This window comes from Varroa jacobsoni, unplaced genomic scaffold (assembly GCF_002532875.2).
Source record: "Varroa jacobsoni isolate VJ856 unplaced genomic scaffold, vjacob_1.0 scaffold_1141, whole genome shotgun sequence".
NCBI classification, from domain to species: Eukaryota; Metazoa; Arthropoda; class Arachnida; order Mesostigmata; family Varroidae; genus Varroa; species Varroa jacobsoni.
In genome coordinates this window covers 1-20689 of record NW_019214043.1, presented here as the reverse complement: position 1 = coordinate 20689, position 20689 = coordinate 1, and the positions used below count along the sequence as shown (strand labels likewise).

General features: G+C 38.9%; 2 protein-coding genes and 2 long non-coding RNA genes across 4 annotated transcripts; 2 read left to right on the top strand and 2 right to left on the bottom strand.

The window, feature by feature from the left end:
* Nucleotides 1-1240: 1240 nt before the first annotated feature.
* LOC111267026 (uncharacterized) lies at nt 1241-2611 on the bottom strand. Its single transcript, XR_002684377.2, has 2 exons — nt 2386-2611; nt 1241-1695 (listed from the first exon to the last, which is right to left on the bottom strand). It is a non-coding gene; the product is annotated as an uncharacterized LOC111267026 (long non-coding RNA).
* LOC111267021 (NADH-cytochrome b5 reductase 2) lies at nt 1424-11345 on the top strand. The gene is made up of 4 exons (XM_022844968.2): nt 1424-1526; nt 1694-2017; nt 3720-3989; nt 4303-11345. Exons 2-4 carry the CDS (start codon nt 1766-1768, stop codon nt 4684-4686), a joined length of 906 nt encoding a protein of 301 aa, XP_022700703.1. The 5' UTR covers nt 1424-1526; nt 1694-1765; the 3' UTR covers nt 4687-11345.
* On the top strand, nt 9339-10172 carry LOC111267022 (very long chain fatty acid elongase 5). Its single transcript, XM_086971177.1, has one exon. The coding sequence runs from the start codon at nt 9339-9341 to the stop codon at nt 10170-10172; it is 834 nt and encodes a 277-aa protein (XP_086827303.1).
* A 7136-nt stretch (nt 11346-18481) lies between the features above and the next one.
* LOC111267024 (uncharacterized) lies at nt 18482-20673 on the bottom strand. The gene is made up of 2 exons (XR_002684375.2): nt 20491-20673; nt 18482-20234 (listed from the first exon to the last, which is right to left on the bottom strand). It is a non-coding gene; the product is annotated as an uncharacterized LOC111267024 (long non-coding RNA).
* Between the last annotated feature and the right edge of the window lie 16 nt (nt 20674-20689).

Sequence of the window (20689 nt, the reverse complement as noted above, 5' to 3'; positions counted from 1 at the left end):
TATACAACTCTTAGAAAGTTTTACAATTTTAAGTTATGCTTTTAGAATCAACAGGCGTTCCGACAAAGCATACGTATTTAGAACAACACCCGAACACGGAAAGTTAAGTAGTCTTAGTTGAAATATTGCTTAGTTGAGATATTGAAGTTGACCTAATGCGATTTTCCATAGCGATCTGGGTCAAGCTTCTATAGCAGCCAGTGATATCGCTCATTTCATTTTAGACCAGCAGAAAAGTTACCGCCAAAACGTATCGCTTCGAAGAAGTACATAGATATTTGCTTCCATTTTCTAGGAGGAGACTGTTTTTACATCTGGGCAAATGTCAAGTACTCAATACATTTTGCAGAAACTAGTAATAGCCAAATAGAAAATATTTTACATAGAAAAATGTTTAACGCGTTCTTGTTGGTATAGAGCAAAATATCTAGAGTAATAATACATACAGAAAGCATTAGAAATTTTGGCCAGAGGCCTGTTACTCCTTAATAGCTCGTTAAACTAAGTAAATGACCTTAACCTCAATAGTTGATCGTGGTTTATTTCAGTGATTTAAGAATCCAAAGTGCAGTTCATTCAAAAATGGCCAGGTGTCAACGATGCAACACAGATAAGATGTACCGTTGACAGCCGCCTGTTTTTTTTTTTTGTTTTTATCTAAATCTATTTTAAAGCTTATCGCCAAGCAATAGATCTTCCAATTAATGATGATTAATTGCGACGCTGTGCCGAAAAATCGTGGGCCGAAGTTGCGCTTATTTATTACAAGTAGTTTCGCAGAGGTCCACTAAGAATCGTTCAGGAAATAATAAAGTTATATAATTATATAAATACTTTTGCTAGGATGATATTCGTGATAATGAATATTGTCATGTTTTACTAAGGACGTAAACCTGTTAAAAGAAGTAAAAGCTAAGGGAAAGAAAGGAATTGATAAGGGTGGGTGTTTTTAGTACGATGCGCATCACACGCATACCGTACCCACCATTATTTAACAGTTTCACAGTTTTATTAAACCAAATGATTTGTAAGCATATACTTATATGATTATAGTATATGAAGAAATTGCGAGCACAGAGATATAAAGCAATAGATCTGTAAATAAACTGTAAAATTTTGTAAGACCTTACAACATAGTCTGCTTCAAAAGCAGATCTTATATCCTGTCCTGACAAACTTGCCAAAATAAATTTGCTAATTAGCTCCTAATTCATCTTGCCAAATTTAATTCGATTCGAGGTATCGGTAAGCTTCAATAGCTCCGTAGTATTTTTATTTTGTTTATACAGGACAATATCAGCTATATAGCTTTCTTTTTCTTTTAGAAACAGCATATCAATGAGCGGCCATCTTGTTCACAACCTCGCATTATCGTAGGATTACGTCGGTCACGGGTTAGAAGGCTATAGAAGCAGTTATGCAGACCGCGGGCAGACAGGTGGTCAGCACTGTGATCGAGTTCGACGGCTGCCGGCTAGTTTGCTCTGTTTAAGGCTCACATGTCGCGGCACTAGCAGCAATTGACAGTAAGTAATAAGAATTGACGAAACACTGCTAACGCTAGCAGCAAGCGTTGGACTGTCGCCATGCTGAGTGAATGAGTTGATGGAAACCACGGACAAGTGCATTTTGATTGTTGTAAGTCTGATTGACGCTAGTGATTAACTTCCGCTGATTATTTGACTGACGGCAGCGCTGTCGAGAAATAACACCAGAAGGAGAAGGAAACAACACTGTAAGCAGGCGACTACGACAGAAGGAGGAAATGTCAGATAGGGCAATGTTGTTCTCTGTCGTGGTAGCTTCCGGTGCGGCGATAGCCGTTTATCTATATTTCTTCCTGCGAAACCGTAAGGTCAACAAAAAACTACTGCAAGATCCCGATGTAAAATATCCGGTGCCATTAGTGGACAAAAAGGAGCTGAGCCATGACACGCGCCGGTTTCGATTTGGCTTACCTACTGAGCAATACAGACTTGGCTTACCAGTGGGACAGCATATAAATCTCATTACCAAGGTAAGGAAGCTTGACAAATATATTTCAGCTCAAAAATGGAATTATTTATGCATTTAATGGTGTTTTAGGTATAGCTGCTTCGCCGTTTTCCGAGCATTTCCGATGCTGCGCCATATAACTGTCACGTAAAATATTACAGTTCCTTGATAAAATGTTACGCAAAGAAAAGGCAAAACTTTAGACGATAGCAGCAACGAATTCGAACTCATGTTTTAAGCGTGAAAGCTTCTAAGACCCGCCCAGGCCTAGCTCGAGTTGTCTAACTCTGCTGTCTTCTAGAACACGCCTAGGAAGTAGTGACTGTTGCCATGTTCCTCTCGAGCTTCGTAGGGCGCACACAAATAAAGCTAACGGGTGTATTTGCTCACGTTCTTAAAAAGTGACGGGGAGCGATTTGGGCCTGTCGTCGACCGAATACATAAAGCTGTAGACTCCGTGTACGTAGAAAAAGGCACACACGTGAGAATCGTACGAAAATTACGAGACGGGAAGTCTAACGCTTGTTTGTAACTGACTGAATGTTATCCTCTTTGAGGTTTTTGTGAGAAAACTGTTGGAAGCCCTATTCAATTTGAATGCCAGTCCTGACAGAGAACAAGTCTTATCTACAGTAGCGCTGTATTCGTCTGCTTGCTCTATTATTGCTCCTTCTAACACAATGCGTGGAACTTACGTGACTTTTCTATTTAATATGTATTCCCAAGCCTGTAAATCAACCTTGGTTGCCTCCAATAACATGATCCTATAGTGTGTGTACCAATTTTCACATTATACTCCTCCGACCTAAAGCCTCTTAGTTTTGACACTGGATGAATATTTTTTTTAAATATTTTCCAAATCATCTATATCAATTTTATGATTGTCAGTTTCCAAGTGGGCCGACAAGGGAGCGTCTGCGACAGTTCTATCAGAGGAAAATGCGTTTTATAAGAGCGACCCAGTTTTTGATTTCTGACCAAGCGTGGCGCACCTGCAATTCTAGGTTGTGACTCCATCGCAATAATTCTGGGTTTAACTTCGCTTGATCTTTCAAAGATGAATGACACTTAGAAACGGATGTTGCGACCGTTTGAAAACAATACAGATTCATGGTATCAGTAACTGCCTTTTACCAGCGATTGCGAAGATGTTGAAGAATCTCTAAAACATGACAAGGCATCAATGGGTTCACAAAAAAAGTTCTCAACTGACGCTCAACACTTGACTCAAAGACAACAAGAAGGTCTTATATTTCCTAGTATGAAGATAGAAATCTAATGTTTACAGATCGCATTGATAGAACTGGTAGAGTTCTACGATAGCTAAAATAATACATCTATGCTACCAGTGAAACGTTAAAGGGTTGATATTTATCGAACATCGTATTGCGCAATGACTATAATTACAAAGAAATTTCACAATGCTATAAGCTTACCTAGTAAATCGTCGATATATTACTAAGAAAATATCACGTTTTTATTTAAAATGTCACTTTATTTAACTTACAATTGGGACACTTTCTTACTTTTGTATAGTTAGAAGGGTGGGTCCCGAAAACCGCGTGTAGTCCTGTGAAAAATGACAGGTTCCTGTTCTTATCGGTGTTTGCGTTTGAATAAGCAGCATTTCTTAGCAATAATTAACTGATCGTTGACTAATATTCAATTAATAAATCATGAATTGTTCAATTTTTTTTTTTTTTTTGGTGTGGTCTTCTTCTCAGACGAATGATGAGCTCGTTATTCGCGCCTATACGCCCGTATCATCTGACGACGAAACAGGCTACTTCGATCTCGTGGTTAAAGTGTACTTCAAAAATACACATCCCAAATTTCCTGATGGCGGTAAAATGACTCAGTATTTGGAAAACATGAAAATTGGTGATTGTATTGATGTTCGGGGACCTAACGGTTTATTGGTTTACTCGGGTCCAGGAACATTCACTATCAGAGCGAACAAAAAAACGCCTCCAGAGATACGAACGGCCAACAAGGTACGTACATCGCATACACTATCGATTTCTGTGAGGCCGTTGTGCAGATAGTACTAGAAATTTCGGTCCTCTTTAGATCGTTCCTTGCATTCGGATAGTCAATAGGCTTGGCAGGTATTTACTTTCCGTGACTGTCGATATGCTAGTAGGTTGATGCGGCGGATAAAGGCCATTGCAAGCATGCGTTGTCCATCGATACCGAACACAGGCCAGCGTTATTATAGTTTTACTAGCTTTGTCTCTTGAGTGAACTCTTAGCGCACAGTTTTCGTTTACATAGTCTATTAGCTCTATCTTACTTTATCTTACTTAGGTGGGTATGATTGCTGGAGGTTCGGGTCTGACACCGATGTATCAGTTGATCAAGCACGCACTCAAGAATCCCAGTGACAAAACGCAGTTCAAACTTATCTACGCTAATCAAACGCCGGACGATATCTTATGCCGAGAAGACCTCGAGCTTTGGACACGCCAGTATCCCGATAGGGTCTCAGTATATTACACTGTAGATCGGCCAACTGAAGGTTGGAAAGGCGGCATTGGATTTGTCAATGCCGACATGATGAAAACCAATTTGCCACCACCTAGCGATGATACTATTATTTTGATGTGCGGCCCACCGCCTATGATTAAATTTGCCTGTATTCCGAATCTAGATGCACTTGGCTACACTGAGAAGATGAAGTTCAGTTATTAGTTGAAACATAGAGAAGATTCTGCCGGTACATCCACAAGTTACCCGAAGATAAATTCGTTAGTAATTTTGCCTTATAAGTTTGGCGTACACACCTCACAGTTTCAAGACGATGATCAATTAGTCCAGAAGCGATCCGTTACGTGCACTGTTAGGCAGACGGCGGCACGAACATCCAAATCTGTAACGACATATCTGTGCTGTGTTTCAATCTACTTAATTTCACGGGACAGTGTCTTTTTTATATTCTTTTTATTGCATAACCAGTTTAGCTGAGAACAATCAAAGCTGAACTTCTAGTCAGTTTTTTTTTTTTTGTTTAACACGCCAAGCACTCATGTAGTTTTCAGGACGGTTCACAGTTAACAAGTTCATAACTATACCTTTGAGGCAAAGAAGCACGTCGCTTTACGCCGGTAGAGGTGGCGAGCAGGGTCGACGACAGCTAATAACAAAGGTCATTGTTCTATTAGTAATTTGCCAGAAAGATGAACAAGCGTTCGCTCTGGCCCCCTGCGTTTTGTGTTGGTTGCCTCCCGGGAATGGGGTGGTCATCAGAAGGCCATTTCGTGAAACACGAATATGCAGTTGCAGAATATGGGTGTAGTATAAACATGTCTACGATGCATTGAGTAATCTGCGGGTTTCGTACGAATTGTTTGTAAGTGGGTAAATAATACGTCTATGTTATGAAATTTATTTATTTATCTCCTATTAGAAGATAGGGGTTTAGTAGTAGTCTCAGTACCGGTAGTCGCCAGCCAGTAAATACGTGTACTTTCGGACTGCACCGGTCATAATTATTGCCGTTTGCATTTTTCCAGGTAGACAATGTATCTATTTTTAATCGAGCCGTTATTACTGACTTTTGTAGTTTTATGTCAAAATCGCTGGCACTCCTGCGACCAATTCTACACGACGAACAAATTCAAAGTAATCATGTTCTGATTGAAATAATATTTCTACATCATGCGTATATTTAACTGACCATGATATTTTATAGAAAAAAGAAAAAAAAAACCGAGTGCAACGGACAGCAGTCGACGTTTTGACAGCGAGTCCCGGAATAAAGTATAGTAACATTCGCATACAATCATACCTTAACTGGATTTCAATCTGTATTTGAAGATAAATCGAAATTGTTCGTATCGACAGGTTAAAAGTGACTGAGTAACTGTCTCGCAGAGGGAATATTGCGAGTGGGGTAGTGCAATTGCAGAGAGAATGGTTATTTCCCTATCGAAAAGCTTAAACACCCATATAATTATACATAACCGATACTGCTGTCTCCGTACCTGTACTGTTTAATCTACTGCCCATATTGGGTAGCCAAATGGCAGCGGTAATCACACAAAATATTGATCGTATACCGTCGATAAAGGAGAACCGATAGCTGAAAGGGTTCGGCAGATATTATATTGAACATAAATGCATGATTTGCCCCTATCGATTAACTTTTATTAGCTGCAATAAAATAATTGATTAATAATCAATGATTTTTTCTAATATTCAAATGTTTTATTTTGCGCTACCGCCGTTGAAGTGTCTGATATTTTCAATTGTTTAATATATCTATCAATAAGGCTTGAGTGTTTTTTGTTGGGTTAAAATTTCGCCAGCGCTAGTTGCTTGCATTATGTCTCGATGGGACACTTGATAATCCTAAGTATTTAAACGATTTCAATGGCTTCAGCTAATTGTAAAACATGCTATCTTATGGCACAAAATAAATTCTAACAGTGACCCAAGTCTTTACAGAATAATTTACTTTTAATTATGAACGAAAAAAGTTTTATTTTACCGCTTTGCTGCTTTTGAAACAAACTTCTATTGTTCAAGTGTTTTAATTTGAATAACAGCAGGGACGCTTCGGCACTGAGTGTCCTGTCGACTGGCGCGTTTCATGCAATCACTTGTGTAACAGTAAAGATATGTAATATAATATAAATATAGAAGGACGAAATAATACAAACGTTATTATGACGTACGTTAGCGCATTGTTATGCAGAGCGAACTATTTCCATTTGCTAATGTTACCATTTGAGGAAAAACGTTTTTATTCTATCCTTGAATGCCGAGGATTACGTTAATATTATTTCGTAGCTGGACGTTAAATCGCCGCGTTGCTATTGAAAAACAACAAGTCCCAACTGCGAACTAATAGACACGACGACCGAATGAGGACAGAGCAAGCTTCCTCGTCAATTAAATTCACAAAAAAAAAAATACTACAGAAACATCACTTCCCGCTTTTGGCCATAGAGCTGCTTAGGCAACTTTTTTTTTTTAGTCATATGAAATATTCAAAAAGCTACACCTGATACGCTCGTTTTCCTTTTCATGAAGCGTATGCTTAATATAATGCAGCTCGAGCATCGTCTTCCTTATACACTATAATCATCAGTTACTAAATATAGGCATCATAAAAAGCTATGTATTTTTGTAAGTCTAAATAGGTTTAGTAGTCAGCACTAGTCCAATCAGTGTAGCAGCACGCCGCTCTCGTTTCTTCAACGCTTTACGAGCCTATAGGCACGTTTTCCGTTGCGTATCTAATCACGTTTATTACTATTTTATAACTAATTACTATAGACAGTAGATGGAAAAAGTGCATAGAGAACTTAGATACAAGGACGCCATTATTGCAACCTTCGCTCAAGATGAAGACACAGCTGTTAATTCACGTGACGGGCAATATTGTTCTCTCCTGTACCTCAGATTTAACGCGGTGGCAAAACGTAGTGCAAAATTTAATGCGGCTATGGTAAGATCAGGCCAATCTGTCCATTATTTCATTCGACGCAACCATTGACATAGATAATCTATGCTTAATTGACTTGCACGAAATATGTGGTCTTCCATAAAGTTTTCTAAAATATCTTTCTAGCTATACTGCCTACTATATACATATTTAGCCCGATACTGCTTTTTTTTGGAGGTACGCACAAATGTCATTGCACTTTTGGTAGGAAATCGATTTCACAGCGCTGAGGCCAATGGGTTTTTTAGTAGAAATGTTGTTGGTCAGAAATGTCAGCTCAGACCCCAAAATACCTCACACATACAAATGAAGATTAACGTTAACATATTAATCGGTTGACAAGCGACGAAAAATGTTTCCATGGTAGCGTAGTGGCAACCCGTTAAACCTAGAGACGCGTAGCGGTCTTGTTCGACACCGAGCGAGACCGCATCTGAAGCGATGACTAACGGCAATACTGGGTATGCAGCTGGGAACATCTATTTAGGAAATACATGCGTCTGTAATAGAATCTTTCGTTGATGATTCGTAAATGGTTGCCGCAGAGAGTGCATGTCCGCACATTCGACAACATACATTCGTCACTACCACAAAATAATATACAACTACCACAATTGTGTGTAAAAAAACATAATCTTCTTATAGGCAACAGAATATAGATCTGTCTATTGGTGCGACAGGGGTCCTCCTCATCTATTTAATAACAGTGGACAGCTAACATTGAAATCAAACACTTAGTTATAAAAGAATGGCTAGGTTTGCTCTAGACAGCTCAGTGGGTAATTCTGGGGACACGTAATTGTATAGGTTTGAGTCGGGAGGATAGGACTTCGTGCTGGGACGCAGCCTGAAGTTCGACATGAAAAGAGGTTTCGTCCATCCGAAGGTCGATGAAAACACCATGATAGATTAAAAGCGAATAATTCACTACCAATGACGTACAGTGTGTTTTTCTATCGACAAATCTGGTATTGCCATCTTTACCGATTACAGTCATAATTAGATGACAATTTACAGATATAGTCAAATCGAAAAGCGGTCCTTGTTGAGTTTAGTTTTTCCGTTCAGTTTTTAAAGGAAATGTGGTTAATTTGAAACACAACTAATAAATCGTTTGGCTTCCGTTATTGTTCATAACTATATGTATCCACATACGTGCATGCGATAATGTTATATCTTATAGCTGAACTTGCTTAAGTCAGAAGTTTAATGTATTTATCTATTTTTTTCCTTTCACCTTACGGAACAGTATCTCGTGCACGTCCTATATGGCGCTAATCGTGCATGTTCCCTCGAAAAGAAACTTGTAGTGGCCGAGTTAAAAAGAAGAGCGTTTGGTAAAGACGTTATCTGAAACATCAAAAATTGTCTACCTTCGAGTGGATTGTTCGTTGTGGTTACTACTATATACACAAACACGTTCGCTGATACAATGAACACCACCTAATTCTACCCTTGACGAGATGTGTCTGAAAATAATGGGATGTACCGTTGAAGATATCTGCCATATGTGCCCAGGTACTTTGAGGAAAGAAGGAGTAGACATGAAAGCGCTGTAGTATCGTTTCTAAATTTAATATCTAAAATACATCAGGTTTCCTTATTGTTGGATGACGCGATTTCCGAGGACCGGGCAAAGCTTCAGACTCACCGATAACCACTGACAAGGCGGTCGTTATTGTGCGAGGAGGACACACTTGAGGGCCGCAAGTGAACTTTACTGGCCGGCTCGAAACACTCATCAAAGGATTTTGCTTGAAGAAGCGATACGGTATCATAGTTGCGCAAATAGTCTGTTTAGCCTAAGGTGTGTGTGTGTGTGCATGCGTGTACTTAGTGAATACCCTATTTGTATGAAAAGTAACAAAGCTCCATTCGCAGGCCAATCAGTACAATGTTGTTGACCCGATTCCTGCCTGCGCGGGACCCGCGAACAGTCCAGTGGTTCGGTGCCGGAGACTGGATAACTCTTCTCTACATTCTCGGAATGTACACCTGCACCGTAAAAGTCTTGCTACCACAGTATATGGCTAACCGTAAGGAGTATAAACTTTTTGGCATTATCCGCCTGTACAATTTACTGTTGGTAGGCGTAAACGCATTCTTCTTTTGCAATCTCATCACGCGGACGTATCTCGGTGGAGGGTACAACTGGTTCTGCCAGGGTATAGGCAAGGATCGCGTAGATGTGGCCGTACTGCGGCTCAATTACTATTACATGTTTGTTCGAATCTTCGAATTTCTCGACACAGTTTTCTTCGTACTTCGGAAGAAGTTCAATCAAGCAAGCGTCCTGAACATAACGCATCATTGTATTGCCGTCGGCCTACCGTGGTACGGCCTTGCTTACGGCCTCGACGGGCAAATCTGCCTAATGGTTCTAATCAACATGGCCGTGCATGTTGTGATGTATTCTTACTACTTTTTAGCATCGTTCTCTTCCATTCAGCCCTATCTCGGCTGGAAACGTTATCTGACATTACTGCAGATCGTGCAATTTTTCGTTGTCGTCGTGCACATGTCTGTGCCAATCGTACATGACTGTGGATACCCGGTGCAAAATTCGATTCTTGTAATTGCGAGTTATATCTACTTCCTCGTCATGTTCGCCGCCTTCTATGACAACGCCTACCAGAGTCGAGCCTCGAAGTACGCAACATCGAAACGATTGGATTCTTCTCACAACGGCGCAGCACGAGCTCACAACGATCCTTTAAAGATTTCGTAATACAAAACCTCAATAGCAACAAACAAGTTTAAATGGAATTTAACTAAATTTTCACTGCACCCAAATCTGTTTCAGATCTGCTAGGGGGAAGCTCGCGGCAAAGTGCAGCTCTGTAATTAGCATAGCGGACAGTGCTCTTCCCTACGCCGAAAAGCGAACATTACTAGACGCCGTTCTAGCAATATTCACTTCTTTTTATATATATATATAACATGTCTCACCTATATAGCCTCAGGGATAGTTAGTCATATAATATATATGCTTAACTATCCCTGACGTGTCAGCCTTACGCCGTCTCTGCCTTTTCCTTTCTGGAATAATCATCGTTCGTTTCTTAGGAAAGTCGTGCTAGTAGCACAGTGCTGCTACCATAAATACTAACAGACATATAGGTATTATCTAATAGCCATAATTATTCAAGCGTCAACGTTCACGGCCTGTTCGAGTCTTTAGCTTGCGGCAAAGTGTGCCATTTTTTATGTCGCGTCATTGTTTATGTCGTCTTACATTTATAGCGTATTGTCGACGTGATCGCTACGAGTGTTCGGCAGACGTCGGAAGAACCTGTTCACTGTAGCGCCCGCCTCGTCATCATAAACGAGTACAGGATAGTTTATACTGCGACCTGTATATTCGTTCGTGCTTAAAATGCTGCAAATAATTAAATCAGTTTTAACGTACTGCTAAAATTAACTGAGCACCTATTTGCCTTTGAGCGACCCTCTCTGCCTTTACGTTTGATACGGTCGTCAATAAAGAAAAAATAGGAAACGATACAGGTTCTACCATCATAGATGGGATACAAGAACAGAATAAGGGCAGCCAACGTGGAATAAACTATTCAGTGAATAGTCGCAAAGTTATCTGTTTCCGAAATCATCTCAGAGAATCTTGTCTACTTTTATGATGGAGTTAGCTTTTTTTTTCTTTGTGAACAGAGGCTGCTTTGCTTCCTGTGAACACCCAATAAACATCTGAGCAATGCTGTGTCATTTCTAGATTTAAAATGTATAAGCTCTATGAATATGTGCCTATACGCGACAAATAAGACGATAGCGGAACTATATTCGCTACGTTAGTTAGACTGATTTGCTCACCCATTGACATATTTATTTGTACAATTTTGCCCCACTGATTGGTCGGTGCAAATTGAATAAAGTAAAATTAAAAATTCTTCCGCCTTTTTTGTTTGCTGATCAGTTCGCTCGGCTATAATACATCGCACTTTGAAAGCACGTTTCCAGTCAATGACAATATTAATAATAGTAACAACGGCCCTAATTCTCATCGTCGTTTTAGTATTGGCCTTAGCTGGAAGACGCGACCAGCTCTCAGCTTCTTTGGCTTACTGACTGCTTGTACATTTCCTGAACAAGGCGGCTGTATGCCTAGCCGATCATAAACGGAAGGGAATACAATTAAGCATGATTGAATGTTCCTCACTATCGTTTGCGAATTATTCCCATAAAGAAAGGAACGAAAGGAGACAGCTTATTGGTCCCATTAACTGATAAAATGGCGCGTGTAGTCTCCTTAAGGCTAGTTGGAAGGCCTAATAGACTACGAATTGTAAGCACCCTTCTACCATTGTCCAGTTGCCACTAGCCAAGCCTTAACGGTGATAGAGGTTCGTGGCTTGTTTGCGTAGGAAAACTCCTTTTAGATTTAAACTTTTCGTGGCGATAATTGCTGTTTAGTCATCTCTTTCGGTGCTTGCGTACGTCTGACGTCTGTAGTTCTCTCTATTGAACATCTACCATGTTATTGCTTCGCACAGACGAGCAGCCATCATCAATGGCGACAAATACATTAGCAATAGAGAAAGACAAAACAAGGAAGACAACTAACAACGCTCAAGACGCTTCCACTGTCAAATTTTACAAACAAAAATTCCGGGTCACGCTGTTTACTAGTTCGGCCCCCGAATACGCTCGCCGATATTCAAGCTACTATAATCTGAATAAGGTATATAAAAATATCGTCATTACGTTATTAACCCGCGGACCCATTTTAGATGAAGTTGTATTATCCAGTTGGTGTCTTAAGTAGACCGGCTGGGGCGTCATGAGGGGTATGTTTTAGATCGACTGCAGACATCTACAGAGTTCCACATATAGGCGCGCATCTATGTTAACTTGTCGTCGTTTCGCTTTCTGACGGGTTCACTAAACTTGCGTTAACAATTTCATACGTTCAGGTCTTTTGGTACGGTTCATTAGCGTGAAGATTTAGCGATACGAGGCAGGCGGTACAAGTGGCAATAAAAGTTTCCTAAATAAGAAAAGAGCAGCAAGTCATTTGCGCGCCATTTTATGAATGTTTTAACCGAGTTTGCCTCGTCTGCAGGTCTTCTTGACAGTCTCATTTTTGATGCATATGTTTTATTAGGTACTGCGATCCGGCTTTTTTAGCATCAGCTGGTCGGTTTTGGTCGTATATTGATCTGCTTGCAAGAAGTACGCGAATCGGGTCGGCCGGCCTCATAGGCGATGACAAGCTGACCGTCAATTGATATTTTACTACGGACTATGTAACAAATGTCCTCCAGGGTTGGTGCATCTCGGTCGGAGCGTGAGTTGGCTATAGTCAATGTAGTGTGACAGCCCTATGAATATCCTCTATGATTTTCTATTCCTGGATATCGGCAATAAGTTCATTTGCACGACTGGTTATTAGCAAGGTGGCAAGTTGACTATAAACGAAAACGGGGCTATCTAAATATACCTGAATACGGCTGAAGCTTTATCCCTGACCTTTATGAAAAGCACGAAAGGAAACAAGTGTGTCCTGGTTAAATTGAGTTATTCATTAGCATCATGAATGATCAAATTGGCCTGTGGTATTCGTTGGCACATGTATTCGAGTTGAGCCCAGTTGAGATACGTACGAAAATCGTTGATTTTAATTCTTTTACCATAATGCAAACATAACTGGCATTGGTTTTGATTGATTTAGGTCATCGTTAATCCTTGAAAGGACTGCAGACTCGAAAGTTAAAGTAACCGAATCGATGATCGGTTATTTAATTTTTCGCACGAAAGCGATTCTCCAAATACGATATCTGTCTGCGGTAGTTGTTGTAGCTGGTTTTGGAAAGTAGGATTTCTATCTATATTAACAGCGTTGCCTATTCACAGCAACCAGTGCTATATATATATATATATATATATACATATCCGAAACGACAAAATAGTTTCGAATTTGGTCCTTTTTAACCACTGAGATTAATCTCACGCGCATAATCTAACATCGAAAGGAGAAGCTTGCTTGAAAATTTATTTAGGTATTCAAAAATGGAAACGAAGCATCCCGAAGCCCTCTGAACCATATGTGGTACCCTCTCTTCACGACCAGGCTTTGCTATAATTACCTCCTAAAAATAATAACTTTTTTCATTCTGACTTCTTCTCTAGTATTTGTGCCGTTGGCAACACTCCAAATAGCGATTTCTGGTTTCGTCATTAACAAATTCTTTGAATCGCCTTAATGAGTGGCTCTCCGCTTCGAATACAGAAATTGTCACACAAAAAATACCTGTACGAAAACGAATTCGCAATACCCTAGTTTTAAGTTGGCCCATGTTGGACGACTGGCAAGCGTGTGGCTTTAGTGACATATTTTTTCTGCACAAAGAAGAAGGCATTGGACCGTGAGATATCAAATACCATAGAGCTGTAGCTTGCTGAAGCCATATGTGCTCGCCAGACCAGTGAAATGACACTGACTGAAACTATATGTGCTGGGTATAACCACTTTTTTAAGCCGTTAAACAATGCCGAATGAATTTATGATTTTCCGAAGAAAAAGAGCCGCAGACTTTTGTTTTAGTCGTATTTCTCTTTATTATCCTGTAACGAATGATTTTGAGAACTTACTGCTTCCTTATTCATTTCAAGCAAAAGGTATATAGGTTTTTTGCAAAATGTAGAGATATTACACTCCTTAAAAACGTTGTAGTTTTTTCAGTTACTTTTTTAAAAATATCTTGTACTAACGTGTTATTTAATATCCAGAAATTTACATATTATATAACGTTTAGATAGCAATTTATCGAATGCCGCAAAAGGGGGTTCTCAAAATTATTGATCGTTTTCAAGCCAAAAATATTTATTATGTTTCAAAATAATATTACAGTATTAGTATTATGAACCATTTTTTTAGTAGTACTATGATTTTATCTGTGGAACCTTTGTGATTTCTAGGCGAAAAATAGCAATACGTGTTTTTTATACCCTTCCATTGAAACTAAATTAACACCATTAAGGAAATTCTGTAGAAACCGAGACAGGCGACAATCTGATTGTGTAAGATCCGGACTATATGATAAATAAGTTAAACTTTTTCCAGAAAAAATGTTCTCTTAATTTCTGTCAGGTTTCCCAAAGTAAATATTGTTCAGCATTATCATGTTGAAAGACTATACTTTTTCTGTTCACTAGTTCCGTGGCTGATTGTAATCTTGTTAATTGTTGACAGTCGAGGTCCGAATCGATCGTTTCGCCATATGGCAGCACCTCACGATGTCCTCCCGTTCCTTTTTCAAATTTTCTAATTTCACTAAAACACGTAGCATCAATCTGAGCCTTGTCACCTGTTGTAAGGTACATTTTTTTCACTTATTTCAATTTGTGTATTATGTGATTTATTTTTAATCAGAGATTACTTTACAGATGGCTTGATTTCGTTGCATTCTTATAGAGTTTCACAAGTGAAAGGTCAATGGCACAACCCAAAACATGGAGCTCTTCATGTGGCCGGCTTTCTTCAAACTATTTGGTGGTGGCTACTTAGTTCCGCAATCACGTTATCAACTTCTCCGTAGGTGGTCGACCGCTACGAGAAGAGCACCTTCCAGGTTGAAATTTCCAGAACGAAATTAGCAAAATCGTTTCTTCTAACTAAAAACAGTCGATATTTTTACGGGTCTGGGCAGCATTTGTGCTGGTATTATAACAAAATTATAAAATATAACGAATTTTGACGGGCATCTTACTTATTTTCAAGACGCTTTATCTCAAGTCTGAATAGAGGCAGTTTAATGCATGTACTACGGTCAAATCTCAGCTTTTCAATAATGGTACGAACGTCGAAGCGACTTACATTACCTGAGACACATGACCCCGAAACTGTCTAGTTAGAAGAACAATTAACTTTTTTTATAGAACTCAAAGTTCGTTAAAACCAGACATACGGCATTTTGCCCAATGATCCGATCAAGTGTCTCCGTAATAATGGTGAAGTATTTACCTGCCAGATAGGGACGCAGGGTGGTCTACGTTCGAAACTGCGCGTAGACGAACCGGTGTGGAGTCAACTACTTATAGCAGTGCTTAACGGCTGGTGTGCCAGTCGTAGAACTCGAAATTTACTGAGGTAGTACATTCTGTCATTGTCGCATAACTATTGCTATCTTTTACCAATTGTTACTTGACTAGCTTGAACTAGCTCTATAGAAATGTAAGTGTGTACTTAATGCGATAGACAAATTTTAATGAAAATACACAAAATTATTTGCGTGTGGTTTTTTGGTCAAATTAATAAAGGTCATAAAAACGTTATATCTGTTTTTTAAAGTATACCTTGGTTTGAGGGGTCTAATTTGCTAACAGGGGTACATCTTGATTTGATGAATTGCGTCGTTTGCAATTATGTGTTCCGTGCTGTCTAGAAGGGGCTATTCTGTTACGAAATCTAGCTTTTAACTTTCGTCTTTTCGCCTATTTTTTCTATGGCACCTGGTAGATTTTGAGACGTAAACGTCTGTTTCCTTCGTTGTTAAGAAAGAGTGCTGGCAGGTAAAGATATATAGGCTTCTAATGCGTTGGAATGGTTTAATCTGTACTAGAATTTAAATGGATAAACTAGATTAGTCGTTTTGTTAAGCCGTATTACATTTTGTGTCATTTTTTAATTTGTATAGAATGATCTCCGTGAAAAATTGTGTCTAGTTTAAACTTACTTTCATCCAGCGGTCCGGATGGGCAGAACATCCGGCGCAGCTGTGGCAAGCTCGAGCTTCCTAGTTGCAAGCAAAACAGTCCGACGACAATTACGTCCCTTGTTTCCGTTATCGGTCAACTCATCCAGATCTCGTCTAAGCATTATTCTGTCATTTCGCCTCCTAATCCCGTGACGAATCAGCATCCAAGCAATGTAATGTGGTCTATGATACTTCTACCTTAGGTTAGTGTGCGGTCCATATAGGTGAGTAACTTCTATATATTTGATATAATCTATCGCTGGAGTGCCGCTGTCAACCGTATTATGAAGAAGATTCGCATTTGTGTGTAACTGTGTCCGGTGACTCGATCGCACGAAGTGACAGAATTAGGGTTAAAATTGCTTACACTTGGTAAGATACCGTGAAGCGGCGGCAAATATAGAATTAATAAATGTCTATCAACCTATCCAAGTCTAAAAAAATCATAGAAATACTTAGCGATCTGTAGAATGACACAAATTTTCGAGGAATACATCAATGTAGTAGGCCTGAGTAGTGATGGCGAAAATTTGAACCTTTCTTTCTTTAGGACGTTGGTGTGCCTGTTTTACCTCATTCGTGGCACTAAAATTGCCTTTCATGAACTACTGATGCATGTTTTATAATTGATTAAAATAAAGAAAGTACTAAAATATTACCTTAATCCAACGGTGTACGCGTAATAAACTGTTGGCGCGTACCTTGAAAATTACTATCTTATAATAAACTTTATGTTTAATGATTTAAATAAAATTGTTTGATAGATTAGATAATTTTACACCCTACTATAAATACGATGTAAATCTAATACGTGTTTAATTTAAACTAAGGAACGTTCGATAAGTAAGTTCCTGGGCCATATGACTGCAATTATTAATTCTTAATAAAATTTCAGTTCTGTCGACTCCGTTGTAGAACGGATTCTTTGTCTATGATCACGGAAACTTGCGAGAAAAACGAGACAGACTATCACAGCTCGATTCGTCTTATTAGCTTTGTGTCACGACGTCACCATACAGTCTGCATGCACCGGGCACGATGCTGTTGCGTAAACGATTTTAACTATTAAAAGCACGTTTGTAATCTTACAAACACTGTATATAATGTCGCTGGCTCGATATGTGCCCCCTCAAGACGCGCGCACTGCCGACTGGCTTGGCCACGGTAACTGGAGACTGCTGTTTTACATTCTTGGATTGTACATCGGCATCGTAAAAGTACTTCTCCCGCAGTATATGATTAACCGAAAGGAATACAAACTTCTAGGCGTTATACGCACGTATAATTTCCTACTGATCATTGTCAATGTGTTTTTCCTGTATAACCTTGGCACGAAGACCTACTTTGGTGGCGGGTACAGCTGGTTCTGTCAGGGTCTGGATAGGACTAACCCAGACCTGAGCATCCTGCGGATCAACTACAGCTATATGTTTGTGCGAATGTTCGAGTTTCTCGATACGGTGTTTTTTGTGCTGCGTAAGAAATACAGCCAGGTTACTTTCCTGCACGTATCGCATCATTGCCTTGCTATCATCTTGCCGTGGTGCGGGATCCAATACGGAATCGACGGCCAGGCCTGTTTGATGGTCGTGTTCAATATGACGGAACAGATCCTTATGTACACATACTATTTTCTGTCATCATTTCCATTCTTTCGACCATATCTCGGCTGGAAACGCTATCTCACTCTATTTCAAATCGTGCAGTTTGCCGTTATCGGCATTCATATGACCTTGCCACTATTATATGATTGCAACTATCCCATTTTGAACTCACTCACTGTGGTAACGGCATTTGTGTATTTCTTTTTAATGTTCCTTGTATTTTATCTCAGTACGTATAGAAAGAGGAGCTTAAGTGCATCAAAATGTTCACTAGAACTACAAGAAATTGATCAATCACGGAAAATTACCTAGAAACCTTTTCATAACGGATACGATACGTAATAGCATAGAAACTACAAGTGGAAAAACGGAACTGAAAGGACACGTTCGGATTGTAAGAAAATGGTAATTCGTTAGTCAAGGTGTGGATGTCTGTCTTTAACTCTATGAAGTGTGATTAGATTGATTTAATTCAAGCCTAGCTGATCTACTGGTAAAATACAAACTAAAAACACCTTTATTTAAAAATACGTGATACAATAATCAGTCATTTGTCCAATCTCATAACAATATTTGAACTATATGTAAACAATGAAGAAATTATTATGCTGTTCGGTCCAAACAACTATGAATAAGCACATTTAGGTCTCACCGCCATGAACGTAATTTGGCCGAAAATCAAATAGAATATTAGAAGTAATATTTAGATCATGAAACGCATAAAATTCATCTGGATCAAACACTCCCTGTATTCTTCCATATATTTCATTTATTCTTAAAAAAATACATGTGTGTGGTTTATTGATGCGTGCTGCACATTTCGATTGTAAGAGAAATAAATGAAGATTGTAAACCATTATGAAGTGCCTCTGTTATTCCACGGGGCGTCTTAGGTTCATAAATATATATATAAATATAAATGTAAAATAAACATAAATATACATATTATAGAAACATTTGTCCCGCTTAGGGTTTTACCGGATTAGTACCGCGCTTTGCGATGTTTTAATCTTGGCAATCGTTCTATTCGTGGTCACCGATGTTAGTTCCGATCCAGTGCTTTACCACAATAACAGCGCAAGCGATGAACCCTTACGTAAGTACAACATTATGCCACTACACGGTCATTCATTCAATGCTCATAGTATAATAGATAAATGTATGCAAACTATGTTCGTGGGATCTCCTTAAGGTCACGTGCATACGTGGCCTTATGGAAAGAGGGGTACAAAATATCAGAGACGTGCCTTCGATTCTCAAATGTCGCTGCGCTTCCAGTAAACAATGTACAAATTTCTATTGCTCGTTTTGTACTTACCATACTTCAGCTACTTCCTTATTAAAAGCTCATCGTGAGGGATATACATTTGCGGAAGTGACAGCCATTTAAAGATTGTTATACACGTAGTATGAGCATTAGGTGTGGTGAATACCTTGTAAACCAACGAGCGATAATTTGCCTGCCTTTTTTCTATCTTTCTTTCGCGTTTATCGGTTGAAATCACTATCCATCCAAAATTTTCGATGGGATACTTCCGAGCCCTTTTTATTACTCACTTACCCTGCAACTACTTGCAACATTATTGAATAGTCAAATATAGAGTATTTTTGATTTCTACTTTTCTTCTATATGGATTATAGTATCGATGCTATTTTCAACGTCCTAAGCGCTACAAGATTTCGTTGTGTGACAGTATCTGAGTGACACGGCGCTAATCATCCTGATGTTTTGGCGATTCCACCTCTCAGACACTTGTTTTGCACAGGGGGCATCTGCTTGGTGGAGCCTGATCTTAGTTGTCCTTTCTAACGTCCCGGTTATGGGGCCTTCACTGAAAGCTAAATTTTACATCATTCTCTACATGTTCTAAAAACCCAAACTTAAACTTATCAGAATAATTCAGCAAGATAATTTCGAACACCATCCAGAAAAGCGCTGCCACGTTCTAATACTATTTTTAAGCTTTAGAATTTTCTTACGATGAAATAAATTTATTATAAATATAAATATTTTTATCACGAAAATATTTTTAGGCAATCCCACGGCAACTTCTTGAGCTGGTATAAAGTTCCGCCGCAAAAGTGCTATTATTTTTTATGCATTAGTTTTACATCTCTTGGTACACGGAAGATTAGTTTACTTTGTCAACGATAACTAGAGCTTACAGTTTGTACATTAGATTTCGACTTACGAGATTTTGTAGACATTTTTACGAAAAGTCTATATGAATTGTTGTTATAAGCAACATCTAACGATCAACCCCATTTTTGATAAGCACTATGAAAAGTAACACTGTAACAGAAAGAAAATCCTCAAAAAATCAGCGTGAAGGTGACAACCTACATTTTATGTTTATTCCGTCTAATTTTATTAGATTTGCAAACATCTGGACATACTAGAGAAAAAGCATGAGAAAAAGTAGCCAAATTAGATGGAATACGAAGCTTCTGTATACGTAGCTACTTTACTGAAATTACCTGGAAGATGGCAGAAATCATTTTTTTACTAAGACGTCTCTCTACACGCAGTATACTACATTTCGGATTTTGGAGCATACGTAGCACTCTTTTTCAACCGTTTCTTTTGTACTTTTGAGTTGAAAGAAATAATGCGTAAATATCAAAATTTTCCGAGCCTACTCAGATTAATGTTTCATTTCAAGTCTGGTTCATTTTTGGCCGAATTGGTGGCCTAAAATCACTTTTAAAAAATAATATTGTTAATTAAACTTACATCTATTTATGAAAACCACACCGTACGCGGAACAAGAATTCTGACCTACATCTTCAGGTTCTTGTTACTGGAAAAACTTTTCCGGTACTTGTTGTTAGTAGTGGTTGAAGTTTTTAGCTGTCCTACAGGCGTATTGTTGACTTAGGAGGAACGACGACGTTGAACCTTGGCTGCCCAAACTTTCACAATAAGATATATG

Coding starts and splice junctions, on each gene's coding strand:
- LOC111267021 (XM_022844968.2), top strand. CDS start 1,766: ATGTCAGATAGGGCAATGTTGTTCTCTGTCGTGGTAGCTTCCGGTGCG. Junction 2,018..3,719: donor ATATAAATCTCATTACCAAG/GTAAGGAAGCTT, acceptor TCTTCTTCTCAG/ACGAATGATGAGCTCGTTAT. Junction 3,990..4,302: donor AGATACGAACGGCCAACAAG/GTACGTACATCG, acceptor TATCTTACTTAG/GTGGGTATGATTGCTGGAGG.
- LOC111267022 (XM_086971177.1), top strand. CDS start 9,339: ATGTTGTTGACCCGATTCCTGCCTGCGCGGGACCCGCGAACAGTCCAG.